The following is a 19,222-nucleotide window of genomic DNA, read 5'->3' on the forward strand; positions in this document are numbered from 1 at the left end:
TGTGGGCACGCCTCAGTCCCTCGCTGGCTTTGGCTGGAGGCCTCAGTTCCTCACCATGTGGGCCTGTGCAGAGGCTGCCTAAGCATCCTTACGACATGGCAGCTGGCTTCCCCCAAGGCAAGTGATCCAAGAGACAGAGTGAATCTAAGACAGAAGATATGGTCTTTTATAACCTCATCTCAGAAGTGACATACCATTACTTCCGCTGTATTGTATTGGTCATACAGACCAACCCTGGTACAATGTGGAAGGCAACCACAAACAAGTGGGAACACCAAAAGGAAAGGCATGGATCACTGGGACCCCCAATGATTCATGTCTCTCCCTCACACAAAGTACACACACCCCCACCTTAGTACCCCCAAAGTCTCTTCCCATTACAGCATCAATTTTACGTGCAGAATCTCATCATCTCAGTCAGGTCTGGGTGTGGCAAAGCACCTTGAATACAGTTCCTCTCCATCTGTTGGTCTGCGAACTAAAGAGACAGGTTGTCTGCCACCCACCTGCCCAACACCCAGTGATAGGACAGGCACAGAATAACCGCCAAAATATTCCTGTTCAAAAAAAGTGGGGGGAGGAGAACACACGGGTATCACTGGTCTGCAGCAGTTTTGAAATTCAGTTGGGCAGATGTCAAAAGTTCCTTGGTCAGAACTCATTCCTACTACTTCCCAGGAATTTTTCTCCATGGTTCGTGGCTCCACTCTCTGAGCTCTTGGCAATTCTCTCTGAGTCTTCCTTTCTTTTTCATAAAATGGTAGCAAGTATTTGCAGCTGAGTGGTGTTCATAACCTGCTTCCTTCTTACAGAACTTTGATGGTCCAGAGGTCTGTTTTGATTTTGTACCATCTCTGTCCCTTTCAGGTCATGCTGGCAATGCTTCTGTTCATATAATTCTCTTAAAAAACAACAACAAGAACTTTGTATGTCTTATATGAATCTCTTTGTGGAGTTCACTCCATTAAACAAAAGTCACACCCACCAATCTCTGAGATAAACCCTTCTCTGCCTAGGGCTTCTGTTGAGATGGCTGAGTGAGAGTGTCCTGAGGTTTAATAGAAGTCCTGTTGTTTGATTGAGAAAACCTATAAGGCACATCCTTAAACTCTAGAGTACCCTTCATCTGACTGAGGATATCCTAGGCACCACCTTTTGTCTTTCTGAGGTCTTAAGTAATTTTCTAAACACACCCTGGGTTGAATCTTTACACCACACTTTCTGAAAGTGCCTTTGCTCAGAAACCATTTCTTAATTTTAGCATCTCTTGCCGTCTGGCCAGAGCCAGCCAAACCCAAGGTGAGGGGCACAATCCTCCAGGCTGCTAAGTCTGCCTGAGGCTTCTGATGTCAGCCACAAGTTTGGGGGTCCCCAGGGCCACCGTCACTTCAGAGCAGCTGCCTACAAATTCAGAGATTCCTACCGACTCCCTCAGGTTTGGTAATTCACTAGAACTGGTCATAAAATTTAGGAAGGCACTATATTTATGATTACAGTCTTATGATAGCAGAAGACTATTATAACCAAGGGAAGAAATTCATAGGGTGGAATCTGGGACGGGGTGAGTCCCAGGTTGAAAGCTTTCATGTCCCCAGGGGTGGTATTACCCTCCTGGCATTTACACGTGGCCACATGCACAAGGAATACTGCCAGTCCAGGAAGCTCGCCCCAGCTTTGGTCTTCACAGTTTTTACTGAGGTTTCATTATGCAGTCATGATCAACTGAATTAGTGCCAAAGTGGCTGAATTCCATCTCCATCGCCAACTGTCCCAACACACACACACTCCCCTTGAAGGTCAGGCTGATTTCACCTGGCCCAAAGCCCCAACCCTAAAATCCCACGGTTGGCCTTCCTGGCATGGCCCGTCCCCATCCTGAGTCGTCTTGTCAGCATAAACTGCGAGGTGTGGTCCAAGGGTTCCATCACGAGTAGCAGAGGCACACCTAGCACTTGGGAAATTCCAAGGGTTTAGATGTTACCTCCCAGGAGCTAGGACAAAGGCCAAACCTCTTTCTGGGTGAAATTCTTCAGTACCTAGGGAGGTTGAGAATATTCAAGACCTTCAAGCCCCAGCTCCTTCATGCTTAACATTTCTTCCTTTATCTCTTCTCTCCCTTTGCCTTTGGCTCCAAGTAGCAAGAAGAAATCAGGCAGCCCCTTCCGCACTCTGGCTGGAAATCTCCTTAGCTGACTGACTAGTTACACCCGCTACTTCCCACAAACTGCAGGTGACAGTGTTGCTGAACTTTCAGCTACTGCGCAACAAAAATCTTTCCTCCAGCTTCGGATAACACGTTCCTCACTTGCCCTCAAGCCCTCAGCGGCAGGCTCCTCGTGGTTCAGATTTTGACCAATGGCTTTTTCAAGGCAATCTAGGCCTCCTCTAACAGGCCCATCAAAGTCCTTCCAGCCCTTGCTCACTGCTCAGTGCAAAAGCCACTCTCCCATTTTAGGTTTTTGTTACAGCAACACCCCACACTCAGTATCAAAATCGTATTTGCTATCTATTTCTGGGTAAAAAATTACTGTAAAACTTTGAAGGTTAAAACAAGTGTGTATTACTTCACATACTTGCTGAGCATCAGGGGCTTGGGAGTGACTTAGCTGGATGGCTTTTGCTCATGGTCTTTCATGAGACGAGATGACATGACATCTCAAGATGTCATGCAGGGTTGCGGGCATCTGAAGGCTCGACTGGGACTAGAAGATCCACTTCCAAGGTCCCTCTCTTGGCTATAGGCAAGAGGTCTGTTTCTTGCCACGTGGGCCTCTCCACAGGGCTCCCCACCAAGAGCAAGTGACCCGAGAGAGTTACAGCAACAATGGAAGCCACAGCATCTTTATAACCTAATGTTGGAAGTCACACACCATCATCTCCTCAATATCCTACCGGGTCAGCCCTAGTCACTGTAGTAGGGGGACTAAACTAGGGTGCGAATACCAAGAGGTGTGGATCCTTGGGGGCCATCTTGTTAACTGGCTACCACAGAGTCCTTCTACCCATTTTACAGATGAGGAAACTGACTCTTTGACCTCAGGCACACAACTCAGAAGTAGTGGAGCTGGGACTCCAGCCCAGGCCCACCCAAGGCCAAGGCTCACGCTCTCAACTTCCTCCTGCCCTCCGCAGGACGTCGATGCTCTGGATTTGGAGATGCTGGCTCCCTACATCTCCATGGATGATGACTTCCAGCTCAACTCCAGCGAGCAGCTACCCAGGGCCTACCACAGACCTCCAGGGGCTGTCCCCCGCCCCCGAGCTCGGAGTTTCCATGGCATGTCGCCCCCAACCCCTGAGCCCTCCCTGCTGCCCCGCTGGGGGAGTGACCCCCGGCTGAGCTGCTCCAGCCCTTCCAGAGGGGACCCCTCAGCATCCTCCCCCATGGCTGGGGCTCGGAAGAGGTGAGCCACAGTAGAGGCGGGATATAAAGGAAGCGTAGAGGGAATTCCGTGGCAGTCCAGTGGTTAGGACTCTGCACTTTGACTGCCGAGGGCGAGGGTGGTTCAATCACTGGTCGGGGGAACGAAGATCCTGCAAGCCATGGTGTAGGGGAAAAAAAAAAAAAGAAGTGCAGAGAAGGTCCCTGACCCCATCTCTCTCCTGCTTCCTACTTCAGCCTCATCTGTCATCTTTCCTCCCACCCTGACCTCTGCTCTAGTCAGGCCTTCAGTGTCCCCAGCACGTCATGCTTGTTTCAAACTTTATTATTATGTCTTTGCCTAGGCTGTGCCCTCCTTCTGGAGTGCCTTCCACTGCTCTGTTTATCCAAATCCCACCAGTCAACCAGGGCCCTCTCCTTTAGAATATATTTCTACCTGGCCTAGTGACAATTGTTGTCAATAGTTAAGAGGACACTACCATGGTGTCAGAGAAACTGTCTAGAACTAAGTTCCTTAACACCTTTGAGAATCTGTTGAAAGCTATGGACTCTTCCCAAGAAAATTTACACACACACGAATTGCGTATAATTTCAGAGGATCCATGTCCCCCTTCCAAAGATGTTAGACTACTAATACGCAAGGCTTTGCTCTCCAAGTTGTAGGCACGTGCCCATTTAGTCTCCAGGGTGGTCTTGTTACTATCCTTATAAGGCTTTCATGAATACATTTCATTATTTTCCAAGGCTTTCAGCTTGCAGCTGGATATACAGTGGGTGCCTAATAAAGATTTATGAAATGAGGGAGAAAATTAGTGAATATAGTAGGTGAGGTGGGTGGATGGATGGATGGATGGATGGATGGGGGAGTGGGTGGCTGAGCGGCTGGATAGATAGGTGGACGAATGGAAAGACAGATGGATGGAGGTTGGACAGGTGGGTGGGTGATGGATCACTGGGTAGATGAACGGGAAGATGGACTGGCAGATGGAGGGGTGGATGGATTGGTGGGCGTGTGAGTAAAGGAAGAAATAGGTGCTTGGGGCAGTGAAGGAATGCTCATCACCTGGTCACACTGCTGGCCACACCTGCCCAGGTTTGCTGGGTTCTGAGATTCTTGCCTGTCTTCCTCCAGGGCCCTGGCCCAGAGCTCAGAGGACGAGGCAGAGGGGGTGGAGCTGCTGGGAGTGAGACCCCCCAAACGGTCCCCCAGCCCAGAACCCGAAAACTTCCTGCTGCCTCCCCTCAGCCTGGTATGTGTGGGGATTCTTGGGATTCTCTGGCCCTCAGAACCTAGCAGGCTTGAACCTACTGTTTTATAGATGGAAAAACAAGCGGGGAAGGGGCTGGCTGAAGGTCAAATGGATGGTCAGTCACCCCGCCGGCGCTAGGACCTTGATCTGCTGGTTCAGGCAGTAGGTATGGAAGGATTTGCAAACAGATGTGAGTTGGTGCTAAGTGCTAAGAGGGAAAATAAGCAGGGTAAGGGGAGAAATGACAAGGATGAATATCTCTAGGAAATTTCTCTGCTCCCATGGGAACCCTCCCCAGCCCCCCCACCCCCAAACCTAGCACAGGTCTTGGCCTTGGATTATTAGTGTAGCTTTAAGAGTTCAGACACTAGAGTCGGATCGACTTGAGACCTTGGGTGGGTGATGTCACCACTCTAAGTCTCAGTTTCCTCATCTGGGAAGTGGGGATAGTTACATTTCATAGCACTGGTATGAGACGCAATGACATCAGGCCCTCAGCTGCTCCTTAGTGGGCTGTGGATAAATGGTCGTATAAAAACCAACCAAACAAGAGGAGCACCCCGGGCTTCTTACTTTGAACAGGACTGTTTGAACGTGAGGGTGTGGTTGACAATATCGACGGCTCTTATTTATTGAGTGTCTACCATGTGCCAGACGCTGATTGCAGTTAAGTGCCTGGCATGATTATCCAATCTCTACAGCTACTCTTAACGTATTATCATTTATCCTTATCGTTATTATTAATAACATTTACATGTAAGAGGGTAAGCAATTGTATCAGTCAGAGTCTGGGCAGGAAACAGCATGCTTAAATGGGGTGTTGAGGGGAATTTAGTAACACGACTGCTGGCAAAGGTGCAGGCAGCACCCTGGGGCCAGCAACACCATCCCCAGCCTGAAGGCACAGGGCAGGGGCTGGTCACACGATCCTGGAGAGAGTAGGGTCCACCTTGTAAGAGCTGAAACCTTCTGTGGAGGGACACAGCCCACCCAAGATGACCCAGCAGGGAAGCAGCTAGAAGATCAAACACCCCTCATCTTCCTCCTCCGGCCTGCTGGTATCTCCTATCACGTGACCCCCAAAGGAACACACAGAGCAGCAAGGCTGCATGTTGATGGAGTCCACAGGCACAGGGCAGCCTGCTGGGGCTCCAAGGAAGGGGAGAACAAGGCTCTGGAGGGCCCGTGGAGGATGCCTGGGACAGGAACTCACCTGAAGTCACACAGCCAATAAGCGGCCACTGAACCCCACAGTGCCTGTAACCACTGCACCATCCTGCCTCCTTGGATATGAAGGTGATGGTGATGGTGATGATGATGATGGGGGCTTTGTCTCTGTCCCCTAGAGTTTCCTTCTGACAGGAGGACCAGCCCCAGGGAGCCAGCATGATCCCAGCACCCACCTCCTGGAACTGAATGAGCCCCTGGGTGAGTAGCAACCTGGGTAGACAGAGAGGCTGTGGGTCCCCCTCTCCTGTGGGAGGTGCCTTAGATAGTTGAGAGAGGGTGAGGTGATCCTGAGGGTGGTGGGGGGCTGTCAGTGGCTGAAAATGACCTTAGTGGAAACAGGCAGCCCCTCCCTCTTCTCATGGGGCACCATGGGAGGGAAGAGAGACCCTGAGGGAGGCAGGGGCTGGCCAAAGCTGCCCCTTGAGGTGCAAGCCAAGCCGGGCCTGAGCCTAGGTCTCCCAAAGCCTGTGTCTGATTGTCCTTGGTCATTCCCAGCTGTGTGGCTTTGGGAGACAGTTTCTGCTTTTGGAGTCTTGGTTTCCCCCCTCTTGTCAGTGGGAGCCTATTATTGGGTTGGCCAAAAAGTTTGTTTAGGTTTTTCGGTAAGATGTTCCAGAAAGCCTGAACGAACTTTTTGGCCAACCCAATGTAAGCGTTCATACTTTAAGGAGATGTTTTGAGGACTTGTGGAGATGCTGCCCAGGAAGAGCTTAGCAGAGCTCTGTTTCACAATAAATGCTCAAGAAATGTTGCCCTTGAGGTGATGTTGGTTCCAGAGCGCCCCCCCCCACCCCGCCCCCAAGCCAAGTGCAAGACAAGCTGCTTTGTGTGGCTCTCATCATTTTCCAGCATAACTATGATTAGCCACAGCTCCACCTGAAACCTGCAGGCATCGGCCAAAGGGAGCTTTCCAGAAGCATGAATCTGACCCTGGCCTTCCTCTGCTCAAAGCTCTTCCATGGCGCCCTAGTGCCCTTCAGAGAAAGATCACACTCCTCACCTTGGACTCCAGTCTCTGCGGGGTCTGAGTGCTGCCTCATCTCAGACGACACTCCACTTCACATCCTCCGTTTCAGCCACAATGAGTCTCCCTCGATTCATTCTTTCCTTCATACGTGTAACAAATACTCACTGGACACACAGTAAGTGCCAGGCACTGTCCTAGGAGCTGGAGACACAACTGGGAACAAAACACACAAAAATCTCTGCCCTCATAGAGCTGACATTCTAGTGAGGGAGACAGTCCAGAAGAAAGAAACAAACACAATAAAGAGTACCCATGATGAAAAATAGTGCTACTGGGGAAATAGTGCATGTAGAGGAAAAGGGAGTTCTGCGGTGCGGGGATTTCCATTTTAAATAGTATGATTAGGAGTGGTCTCACTGAGAAGGTGACATTTGAGCAAAGACCTGAAGGAGGTGAGGGAGTGAGTGGTGACAATTTCTGGGGGAAGAGCATTCCAGGCAGAGGGAACAGCAAATGCAAAGGTCCTGAGGTGGGAGTGTATGTGTCTTCTCCAGGGAAAAACCAGGCCAGTGTGGCTAAAGCACAGAGAAGAGAGGAGAAAGGCAGATTGCACAGGGCCTCTATAGGGCATTGCGAGGACTCTGAAGTCATCTTGCTTGAGCAGGCTGCCTCAGGGCCTTTGCACATGCTGATCCCGCTGCCTGGAATGCTTTCCCCTCCATTCTTTGTCTAATTACTGGATTCTTTAGATCTCAGATCAAATACTACTCCTTCCACAGAGCCTTCCCTCATCTCCCAAGCTACGGTTTGAAACACTCATCAGAGTCTATATTCACATAGGAGTTGTGACATTGTTTGATTGCTGTCTACTCGTCGCAGGGCAGGGCCCTGGCCTGTCTTGGTCATTGTGCTCCACTGTGCATGCGAGGCTGGGCAGCGGCTGGGCACAGAGTGGGGCGTCTGTCCATATTTGTAAATGAAGAGCTAACATTTATCTAGTGCTCATTCTGTGCCAAGCTTTGTGCTAAATCTGTTATGTACATGATCCAATTGATGCCCCTCACTGAAATGGCAGCCCCACGAGGGCAGGAAGTTTCATCTGTCCTGTTCACTACTGTGTCCCCAGTGCCTGGCACACAGTGGGTGCTCAACAAATATTTTTTGAATGAGTGAATTCTCATGAATGAGGTAGGTCTAAGTATCCCTGTTTCCCAGATAACAACAGCTCACTGGGTACTGTTCAGAGCACTTTACATGGATTCACTCATTTACTCCTCACAACAGCCCTAGGGGATGAGTATGGTTGTTAGCCCATTTTACAGATGAGATAACTGAGGCACAGAGAGATAAAGTCACCTGGCCCAGGACATACAGCAAGTAAATAGCAGAGTCTGGTTTCAAACTCAGGTAGCCCCTGGCTCCAGGCTTCTTAACACCTGGACACCTGAGATTCAGAGAGCAGAACGTGCCGAAGATTTCACTCCTATTTGAATCCGGGAATGCCTGCCTCACCAGTCATGCTTTTAACTGTCTGGAAGGGAAGACAGGCGGGGGTGATAACTTGCCACTGGTTTACCTTCTATCTTCCTCCACAGGCCTGGGGCCCTCCCTGCTCTCTCTCTACCCGGATGAGGACACCGCTCAGCCCAGGAGCCACTTTCAGCCAACGGCAGGCTTGGCCCAGGCTAACTGAGCCAGGCCCCCTTGACATCTCCCTTCTCCCCCCCAAGAAAGGACGTCAACCATACTCCAAGCCGGCAGCCAACGCACAGGAGGGAGGTGCTGGGAGAGGGGTTCCCTCTCTCCTCTCAGCGACCCCCACCTCAGGCCTACCTCAGCCCCCACCCCTCTACCACCCCCCACTGTCTGGGGGCGCCCTGGGGGGGTGATCTCAGCTCAGTGACCTCCAGGAGGGGGTCCCTGGCCCCCTCCTGCTTCTCTCAGGACTTCCCTTGGGGTTCTCCATACCGGTTACCTCATCCTTTTCTCCAACTCTCTTGGCTTTATTTTCAGTAATTAGGGTTGGAGGAAGTTGAGGTTCAGATCTGCCTTTCTGGGCTTGGGGGAGTATTGATCACCATAATCACATTGCTTTCTACCCATCTTTCTTTCATTCTTATTTTTATTTTTGTTGTTTTCATGATATGTTTTTAATTGCTGCGAATTGCTTGGGGTCCGTAAGAATGTGGGACTCTGATCTTCCCCCCTCAACGCAGGTGTCAGTGGGGAAGGGAGGCCTCTGGGCCAGACCTTACCCCCCGCGACTTGATTGAGCCCTTAGCCTCTCAAGCGGCGACCCAGCTCTGCCCACCCCTCCACTCCAGACTTCTGCTGGTTCCAGCCTGACCTGGGCACCAACTCCATTGGTCAGCTTCCTGTCCCAGGCGTAGCCTCCAACCTCTGCTTCCAGACCATACAACCTCCAACCCTTTCTGGTTCTAGACCACACAGCTTTTGACCTTCTCTGGTTCTAGACTGCACAACCCCCAACATGGTCTGGTTTAGACTTGCATCCTCCATATTGCTGTGATTCCAGATCTCACAGTCTTCAGCTCTTTCTCGTTCTGGACCTCACCGTCTCCAACTCTGTTTACCTTTCTACTTCGTAGTCTCCAAAGTTGTTTGGTTCTAAGCCTCACAACCTCCAACTCCCTCAGGCCTAGGACCACCAGAGTCCTCTGGTGCTAGAACTCACTCTGTGCCTTCCTCTGGTTCTAGAGCTCTCCCCACAGATCTCCTTTGTCCTCAATTGGGACATCCTCCCACTCCTGCGATTCCAGCTCTTACAACTGAAGATTTCCTCTGAGTTTGGACCCCACAACCCCAAGCTTTGAGTTGGTTCTAGTCTTCCTGATCTGTAATGCATTTCGTTCCAAATCTAGACTTTGTAACGCGTCCATCAGTTTGATTCATGATGCCAGCTCATTCCTTTTCAACTCTATACTTGAGACTTGCTTTTCCCATCAAAGCAAATGAGAAGTAAAATGAGTTTCATGTCTTGACCTTCTAAGCAGTACTTTCAGAACCAGCCACAATGTTCCAGTTCTCTTTTGCTCTGCACCTCATCATCTCTACCATTTACTGGTTCTGGACTATACAGCTTTACACTTGGCCATTTCCAGGGCCATCTGATTCCAGATCTGATGATCTCCCTTTCTTCTGGTTCTAGTAATTGGCTTCAAATGTCTTCTGATTCCAGACCTTGTCCTATAAATTTCCTTGGTTCTAGACCTCACAATCTCCAATTCCCCCTCATTCCACATCTTATGACTCCAATTATCCTGCATCTAGGACTCTACCTCCAATCTTCTGATTATAGACCTTGCCTTATACATTTTTCTGGTTCTAGACCTTACAGCTTTAAACTCCTGATTCCAAACCTTACAACTCCCAAATCCCTCTGGTCCTAGAACTTGGTCTTCAGACTTTTTCAAATTCTAGTCCTTACTCTATATCTCTGGTTCTAGACCTCACAGCATCCAAGTGCCTCTGATTTCAGATCCAAATTCTTCTGGCTCTAGAATTCCACCTCCAAAGGCTTCTGATTTTAGAATCCGTACCTTGCCCTGTAGATTCCTCTGGTTCTGAATCTTAAGACCTCCGACTCCCTGATTCCAGACCCCACCCTCCTAACTCTATTCTGGGCTTCCCACCCAACTCAACTTGCTCCAATTACTACTCTCTGTCTTCAGTCTTCCCCATTCCAGATCCTTGCCCTCCAGGTCCTTGAGCTAATGGACTTCATGCTCAAGCCTCTCCATTCTCAATCTCACATCCCTAAAAGTTCTCTGTCCTAGAACCCCCTCCACTCTCCACCCCAGCCCTCCAGATATGTACTTACTTTTACTTAACCCCAGGTATCTGGGGAACCTGGGGGCTTCCTCACAATCCAGGAGACTTCCCCAGCCGCATAGGCGCGTGCACAGCCCTACCTGCATATCACAGGGTGGGGAGAGAGGCCAGGACTCCTCAGTACTCGGCCACCACCTATGTGTCCCCATCCCCCACCCCCCAACCTTCTTTCTATGATGGTGCTATTCTTGATCCCACAGAAAAAGGCCTCCCTCTCTCAACCCAATTCACCCCCTTTTTGGAAGGCACTTCTCACTGTTTTGTCAAAGGATGGCCTGTCCAGATCGGTGCTATGAGGGGGAGGGTCTGACCCCTCCCTCCCTCCGGGGGTGACCTAGGCCCTCAGTTGAGGGAACTGTGCTGGGCTGGGGGAGGGGAAGGGACTGGACCAGCCATGCTGGCTCTGAAACCCACTAATCTCTAAACCCCCATAAAGATCTCGCCTTGGTAGGCACCAGAGCTCAGTGTGTTGACTCATCTGTGGGGTGGCTTTGGGGCGTGTGGGTGCACTGGGTGACTGGGTGCCCACGTCACTTTGTGATTCTGTGTGTGACACTGTGTTCCTCTGTAGGTCTACGTAACACTGTGTGTCTGCTGATGTCTTCATTCTGTGTGGGTCGCTGTGACATAATTCTGTGAACCTGTGTATGGGGAGGTTGTAATTCCTCCTGCATGTGTTAGTATCTGGGTGAAATGATTCAGCCTTATGTGCGTTTCTCATTACTTTGGTTTTGTGTTCCTGAGTGTAGGAGGCATTGCAATTTTTTCTTTTTTTTTTGCACCTGTGTGTTGTCTGCGTGGTGGTGTGATTCTGGATGCACGTATGGGACTGTCTGACAGTATAATTCTGTGTCCCGATGTCTGTGTGTGACATGATTCTCTGTACTTGAGTGTGTGTGTATGCGCACACGTTTGAAAGACATTGTGTGTCTACAGACTCATGTGTGGATGGGTATGCCTGTTCTGTCATGTCATCCTCATAATCCCTCTCCTATGTTCCACAAGGTAATCTTTTCAAAGGAAGGAAACTACTTTTAGGAATTCCCTGGCGGTCAGTGGTTAGGACTCAGCACTTACTTTAACTGCCGTTGTCCGGGTTCAATCCCTGGTTGGGGAACTAAAACCCCACAAGCCACATGGTGTGGCAAAAATTAATAAATAAATAAAAATTTAAAAAAGAAAAAAGAAAAGAAAACCACCTTTAAACCTTGGCACTTGCTGTTCCCTGTGCCTTAAATGCCTTTCTTCCTTCTCCCCTCTCCTCACTTGGTTATCTCCTACTCATATGTTACATCTTGGTTCGGACATCCCCTCCTCCAAGAAGTCTTCCCTGCCTACCCTAGCTGGGTTAAGGTCCTCCCACAACCTCCTGAGAGCTGCCTCCTCCTTCCCCATCAGCTCTAGGTACTCTGTCCCACTTTGAGTAGTTATAATGGAGTGGATATAAAAAGTACTTACACTGTGTTAGGCGCTCTGTCACATATATAATCTTATCAATCTCTCCTCTAATCCTATACACTAGGCAGTTATTGGCCCCATTTTGCAGAGGATGAAACTGGTTCAAAGAGGATGATCACTTGCCCAAGGTCACACAGCAGGGAAGGGTTGAGCTGGACTTGAATCCAGGATTCAGATCTATTATGGTATTCTTCCCACACACACCAAAAAAAAAAAAAAATCTCAAAAATCTAACCCACGGGGTAGGCTCTGGAGCATACAGAGACAGTAGAGTAGGAATTAAGAGCACAGGAATTAGGTGGGACAGGTTCAAGTTCTGGCTCTGCCACTTTCTTATTGTATGACCTTGGGCAAGTACACTGACCTCTCAGTGTCCTTATCTGTAAAATGGAGATGATACTAGTATTTACCTTCTCCGGTGATTGTTGTACGTGGTATGGTCAGATTCCCAGGACAAGAAGTTTTGGGGGTGGGATAGCTCGCACTGTCCCCAAGAAGGAAGCCAGGGCAGAGCCTTAAAGGATTTAGTGCTACAGTTCGGCACTGAGTAGCGGCTGTGGGCTTGGGAAGGATAGTCTGGAAGGGTGAACTGTGAATGGGAATTGGGTATGGAAGTGGCATCTGGAGATGCTAGACTATTCGGGGTCTCCTAGGTCATCAGAACAAGTTTGGGTTTTCTTCTAAGGGCACTGGGGAGCCATGGAAGGCTGGTGAGTGGGGGGGTGAGGAAGGAGAAAGGAGGTGGTGTAACAAACTTCTAAGCCTAGCTCAGGGCTAGGGCATCCAGAGCACCTTTACTTAATAACTTAGAAACACTGGCCCTTCCTTCTGTTGGTCTGAGGAACCAACCATTTTTCAGAGAGGGGTAAGTGAGACCCTAGAGAGGAAGGTAAGATTTCTTTGTTCAAGGTCACATAGGTAACTGACAGAAGGGCTGGACCCCGGGCTCCGGTTCGGCGTTGAGCAAGCTGCTGCCTCGCAGAAAAGCCACACCCACCAGCAGCAGTCGCAAGCCACCTACCAACCAGAGAAGACGGCAAGGAAATCCCACTTTAAGACCCCGGGAAACTTCGGCCGCTCGGAACACGGAACTTTGGGAGCCCCGGCCACGCCGGGCCTTTTTCGCCCGCGCGCCCCTTTTCGCCTTCCCCATTGGCTCATTCTAGGAAGGGCGCCGCCAGGGGGCCCTCTGGTCACCTTGTCCTCCGCGCGCTCTATGGCGAAAGGGCCTTGCGCAGGCGCGCGAAGGGAGCCTTCGGGGGCCCGCGCTTTACGACACTTGTGCAGCAGTGGCGGCGGCAACTCGGCACTCCTTCGCGACGATTCGGCCGGGTGCCGCTGGCGGCGGTTGCCAGGGTGGGGGTCGCTTTGCGGCATGGCGATGGCGGAGGGCGAGCGGACTGAGTGTGCTGAGCCCCCCCGGGAGGAGCCCCCGGCTGATGGCGCTCTGAAGCGGGCAGAGGAGCTCAAGACGCAGGCCAACGACTACTTCAAAGGTGCGTCTGCCCTGGAGGGAGCGAAGGAGGGTGGAGAGCGGCCCAGGTCAAGGGGTGCCGGGCCCGCGCGGAACCATGGCAACGCGGAGCGGCAGCCTGGGCGCGGGGCAGACACTACCAAGTGACCAGGCGTGGGGAGGCCGAGGATGGCGCTACCAAGGGGGCGACACAGGGGCCTCTTGAGAGAAGGGGTGATACCTAGAAGTGGCGTACGAAGCGGGTGCTAAGTGGGGAGACTGAGGAAGGCGCTTCCAAGTGTGAAACGGGAGGGGGACGGGAATGGGGGCACTACCAAATGTGAGTCCCCAGAGGTGCCAGCTTATGGTGAGACCTGAAGAGGGCGCTACCAAGTAGTGACATGGGGCGGAGGAGTGATGGCGCTACCAAGTGGGGAGACCCAAGTGGAGAGGCAGCAAGTGGGGGGAAAGGGGGACCATCCCAATAGAGCAGGAAATCATGGGAGTGGGGAATAGATCATTAGATGGGGGGGCAAGGAGGTAGGAAATTCGGGGTTACATCAGGAGAAGGGAGGTTCTGGGAACAGAGGTGAGGCGATCCCAAGAATAGTATGACTTAGGGTCTTGGGGGCACGCATTCATTCAACAATTCAGTACGTTTATTATCTGCCATGTGCTAAGGACTGTCTTCGACTTGAGGGATATAGCCACAGATGGGACAGATGTGGCCCTGCCCTTATATAGTTTGTGATTTAGCAGGAGAATCAGACATTGAGCAAACACACAGGTAAATAATGAAATATTTAGAAGCTGTGATGAGTCCTTTGGAAGAACCCCCAACAGAGTGTGAAGTAGAGGATAACGGTTGGTGGCTACTACTTTAGACAGGGTGGTCAGGGAAGGCCTTACTGAGGAGAAGGAATTTAAGTTGAGAAGGAGAACTGGGAAGGAGTGTCGCAGGTGGGTGGAGCTGCCTGTGCAAAGGCCCTGAGGTCGGAAATGAAAGGAGACTGGCTGGCTTGACTGGAACTTTAACAAGTTATCAGGGAAACTGATACACGATAAGCTTAGGGCAGGGGCCAGTTCTTGTAAGGTGTCATGAGTTGCTGCATAGACTAGTTTGGATTTGATTTGGTTATCCAAGAGGAGCCACTGAGTAGATGGATGGGCCCTAGATAGACGGGCCAGTCTGGAACTCTCTGGAGAGGAATTTGGGCAAGATCAGCCTGTGGGTGGACTGGAACACCCTGGGAATGGATGAGGTCACCTCGGAAGAGAAGGGGCCTAGGACGGAACCTCAAGGAATTCTAATGTTTAGAACAGAAGAGGCTGCTTCGGAGTGGTCAGTGAGGTGGAAGGAGGATCAGGAAAGCTGAGAGAAGAGAGTGCTTCTAGAAAGAGGGGCTGTCCCTGAGGTCAGATGCTGCCAAGGTGAGCACCGAGCATTGACCATTGGATTTGGCCGCATGACATGTTGGTGGTAGGCTCAACCAGAGCGGTTTCCAGGGGATGATGGGATGGTAGCCAGAGGGGAGGGTGCTGAAGAGTGAATGGGAAATGAGGAAGTGGACACAGCAAGTGTTAACAAGGGTTTTGAGAATTTTGGTTCTGAGGGGGAAGTGGAGAAATGGTGGAGGGGGGCACTTTTTTTTTTAAGAATAGAAGAGGCTAAGAGTATGGTCCAATAGAGGGAGTAGATCCTGCAGGAGAGAGAGGAGACCTGCAGCAGCAGAGCCCTGGAGGAGGGGTGGGCCGTGGAAGGGATCTAGAGCTTTAGTGGAGAGCTGGCCTCTGGTGGGAGCACGAACAGATTTCAAGAGTGGGAAAGTCAAGTCAGGCCAGAGCAGCGGGAAGGAGGTGGGACTGGTGAGCGGTGAGGCTGGAAGATAGAGCCCTGGAGGCAGGTCAGGGAGTATGGACGTCATCCTGAGGGTGTAGGAAGCCATGGAAGGTTTAAAGAGAGGAGCGACATGGTCTGCTTGCAGAGACTGGACCCAAGGGCAGGGCTGGAGACCGGGAAGGAGACTAGAATGGTGGACAGGTGAGTGGCGGGGGGGGTGGGGTGCTGCCCACCAGGCTGGAGAGACAGAAACCGACTTGAAGTGTTTCAGAGGGAGAATGACAGCGGCCACCTGGAGAGAGGGAGGCGGGAACCCCAGGCAGGAAGAGCAGGATGGCAAAGGCCCAGAGGTGAGCTTGGCACCAAGGAAGTGAGTGGGGCTGGAGTGTAAAAGGCCAGAGGAGTTTATGGCGGGGCCCTGGGGAGCAGCCTGAGCTTTCCGCTGGAGGGCTCCTAGGCGCCGTGGATGGTTCTGAGTAGGGGAAAGACCGGATCGAATTTGTGCTTTAGGAAGACCCCTCTGGAGGGACAGGACTGGGGGCTGGAGAGCTGGGAGGAGCCTGGGCAGGGACCTGGGCAGGAGGGGATGAAGGCCAGACCAGGGTAGGAGGGGCTGTCAGGATGGAAGTGAGAGGATAGATTTGAGAGATGTCCTGGAGGCTGACTTGACAGAACAGGGTGACTGCCTGGCTCTGGGGCTTGAGGGATCATGTGTGCAGGACAGGGCCCAGTCTCCAGTGGGGGGTGGTGTGGAAGGTGGGGCTGTCCCTGAAATGGGGATGGAGAGGAGCAGGAAGTATGGGGGGTGATGCTGAGGTGAGGGAAGGATTCTGGGAAACAGTAGGCCATTGGGAGGGGCTCCTTACACACACCCCCCGCCAGGACCTGGGATTTGAGCTCTTAGGAGGCCTGAGACCAGGCAGGTAGCCAGCGGTCCTGGCATTGAGCTGGAACGGAGGGGAATGCCCCTTCTGGTCCAGGCCCCTTGCTGTCTGGCAGGCAGCCGCAGGCACAGAGCCCCAGTCTCCAGGGCTGGGGGAGTAACGGTAAAAAAATAATTACAGCTTGCCTTAATTGAGCCCGGGTGGTGGCCAGGTACACCACTTGGTTTAATCCTCCCCCGGGCACTGGGTGGGGGGGTGGGGTGGGGGGGTAGGTGGGCGTGGCCCTACGTGTTTTCTAGAGGAAGCTCAGGCTCTGAGAAGTGAAACCGCTTGCCCAAGGTCAGAGTGTGTGAGCAGCACAGCCCGGATATCCCCCTGCCTCACCACGTGCTTGGCTTCCACGTTCCCAGCCCTTACCCACAGCCTTACCTGGAGCCGTCCTGGCCCCGGTGGGAGAAGAGGGGCCCCGGGGGCTCAGAGCACCCCACCCCCACCCACATGGTAGATCACCTCTATGAACTCAGGCCCATTCCAGAGGCCCTGGCAGAGCAGAGCCTGATCCCAGTGTCGTTCAGCTCTCCTGTCCTCTCTCTGGGCCTCATTGCCCCCTACCCTCTTCTGTAAAAAGAAGGGTTCTATTTAAGCCCCCAGGAGGCCTCCAAGTCTAAGAGTTTGTAGACAGTCTTAAAAGCTCAGGCTACCTGGGTTCAAATCTTATTTCTTCCTCTTAGCTTCCTGGGCAAACCTTAATTTCTCTGTGCCTCAGTTTCCTCCTCTCTAAAATGGGGCCTCTCTTGAGGATTAAATGCACTCATATTTGTAGAGCACTTAGAGCAGGGCTGGGATCTGGTGTCATTGTGTAGCTGTGTGACGTACAGGTCCCTCCTGTTTCCTCTGCTCTCGTCTCTTCTTCCCTTCATTTAGTCACTCAATTCTTTTATAAGCCTCTGCTGATCTCTTTCTCTGCTGCAGCCACATTTCATCTGTGAGTTCCTTGAACCCTCACAACCAGCCCATGAGGCGGGGCCCGTGCTGATCCCCGCGTTTCAGACGAGCAGGCTGAGGCTCAGAGGGGGCTGGCTGCCTCCCCAAGCCCTCGTGGTCGGCATCCTCAGAGCCAGATGTCCGGCTCTGGGGCACCAGGCTCCCCATCCCGTGTCAAATGGCCCAGTAAGAGTGCTGGCCAGCCGGGCCCTGGAGCCCAGCCAGGAGGCTGGAAGGAGTCCTCGAAGGTGTTGGCATTCCAGGGAGGGTCGGTCAGACTCAGACTCCGGCTGCCTGGTTCCGCCCTTGCACGTCTCTGGGAAGTCCTGGGCCTGCCCTCTGGGGCTCACCGTCCTGGGGGCCACACCCATCCCCTCACGGTGACTACCCAGAGTGGGCAGCGCTGGGATAGGGGAGCCCAGGGGCCGGGGGAGCCTGGAGAGGTGCATGACCCAGCCTGGGTGTCAAGGAAGGCTTCCCAAAGGAGGTGCCATCCGAGCCATTGGAAAGATTGCCAGATGTCAGCCTGCGGAAGGAATGCTTGTTACATTGTTCCTGGTATCTCCCCGCACCTGGCTCCTTCCTCTAGTGTAGGTGTGTCCTGTCTTTCTCTCCTTCCTTCCTTCCTTCCTCCTTTCCTTCCTCCCTCCCTCCCTCCCTTCCCCATTCATGGTGCCTGGAATCCTCCTCTTCCGTTCTTTTCACTGACTCAGTCTTTCTCCTCCTCCAGGCCTCAGCGTCCCCTCTGGGTTTTCCCAGCCGTGAACACTCCGGGTCGTCACTGTCTGGGGTGGCCCTGTGTGTGTTGTGTCACTCCCAGCCCCCAGCTGGGCTGTGAGCCCCAGGAGGGTAGGGTCGGGGACGTCTGTGTCCTCAGACAGGACAAGGGTTCAAAGAAGTAAGACAAACAGGGCCCCTGCCCTTGTGGGATTTAGGTTCGAATCAGAGGATGGATAATAAGCAAACAAAACAAACTCGTGGCTTATCAGATGGCTCTGGAGAAAAGAGTAGTGGGAGTTAGGGGAGGAATTCTCCTTTTAGGCTGAGTGTCAGGAGGACTCTGTGAAACTTGAGACCCGAGTGGGTACAGAATTTGCCCAAGGACACACAGCTAGTAAGGAGTGGAGCCAGGGATTGGGCCCAGGCTACCTGCCTCTGTGTCTGTGCCTGCCCCTTTGCCAGGCTCCCACCCAGAGACCACCTGGTACAGAGCACGAGAGCGGGAGCGTTTGGGTCTTGGCCTGGCTCAGAATTCCTGCCTGCCACTTTGTGTGACGGGGTTTCCCTCTTAGAGTGTCATCTGGAGAATGGGGCTGATGCAGCTGTCCTCCAGGTTTCTGTGAGGGTTCAGTGAGGGGACTCATGTACCAAGAGCCCCACGTGGAACCTGGCACATCATGGCCCCCAGTTCTGGTACACCTCGTAGCTTTGGTCTCCTGCCTGCTGACTGGCCACATGGGAGGGTCCAAGACAGCTCTGCAGATACAGACTGAGTGTTTGACCTTGAACAAGACCTCTGTGGTTTGCTATAAAGTGAGCACCAGACAGTGCTTATGCCGTAGGGATGTGAGGATGCTGTGGATTGAGATGTAACATTCAGGGCACAGCCGTAGCTCATTTCAAATAAAATTGACCTTTCCCTTTGGCCAGATGTCACATCCTGTCGGTCCATACTTAGAACATCGATGTCCACACCCTGCTCTGGCTGTGGTCTTTGGGATTTGTCCTGCCAGCCTCCCTGCCCTCATCTCCCATCCTCCCCCAGCTCACGCCGCCCCAGGCACACCACCCTCTCTCTGGTCCTAGAACATAATGCTCTCTCGCTCCCCTCCCTCCAGGGCCTTTGTACCTGCTGTTTCTTCTGTTGGGAATACTCTTCCTGTGGTCTGGTTTGTCACTTCCTTTGAGTCTCTGTTGATGTG

At 52.2% G+C, this 19,222-nt stretch overlaps 2 protein-coding genes and 1 long non-coding RNA gene across 17 annotated transcripts in view; 2 read left to right on the forward strand and 1 right to left on the reverse strand.

Annotated features, from left to right (window-relative positions):
- HIF3A (hypoxia inducible factor 3 subunit alpha) overlaps positions 1 to 12,872 on the forward strand; it is a 32,465-nt gene extending 19,593 nt beyond the window's left edge. For 14 of the 15 annotated variants that reach the window (XM_057711009.1, XM_057711012.1, XM_057711013.1 and 11 more), the window contains 4 exons: positions 3,133 to 3,404; positions 4,515 to 4,632; positions 5,979 to 6,060; positions 8,425 to 12,872. In XM_057711009.1, the coding sequence (XP_057566992.1) occupies positions 3,133 to 3,404; positions 4,515 to 4,632; positions 5,979 to 6,060; positions 8,425 to 8,522 (570 nt within the window). In that variant the 3' untranslated portion in view covers positions 8,523 to 12,872. The remainder of the gene's footprint in view (positions 1 to 3,132; positions 3,405 to 4,514; positions 4,633 to 5,978; positions 6,061 to 8,424) is intronic. The other variant, XM_057711018.1, reaches the window with a different exon arrangement.
- Positions 1 to 13,375, reverse strand: LOC130838239 (uncharacterized). The gene is made up of 3 exons (XR_009049637.1): positions 13,161 to 13,375; positions 6,863 to 7,042; positions 1 to 901 (listed from the first exon to the last, which is right to left on the reverse strand). It is a non-coding gene; the product is annotated as an uncharacterized LOC130838239 (long non-coding RNA).
- PPP5C (protein phosphatase 5 catalytic subunit) overlaps positions 13,159 to 19,222 on the forward strand; it is a 23,795-nt gene continuing 17,731 nt past the window's right edge. Inside the window, exon 1 of the mRNA XM_057711022.1 lies at positions 13,159 to 13,635. Within this exon, the coding sequence (XP_057567005.1) occupies positions 13,356 to 13,635 (280 nt within the window). The 5' untranslated portion in view covers positions 13,159 to 13,355. The remainder of the gene's footprint in view (positions 13,636 to 19,222) is intronic.

The sequence above is a fragment of the Hippopotamus amphibius genome, chromosome 16, assembly GCF_030028045.1.
Source record: "Hippopotamus amphibius kiboko isolate mHipAmp2 chromosome 16, mHipAmp2.hap2, whole genome shotgun sequence".
Taxonomy (NCBI): Eukaryota; Metazoa; Chordata; class Mammalia; order Artiodactyla; family Hippopotamidae; genus Hippopotamus; species Hippopotamus amphibius.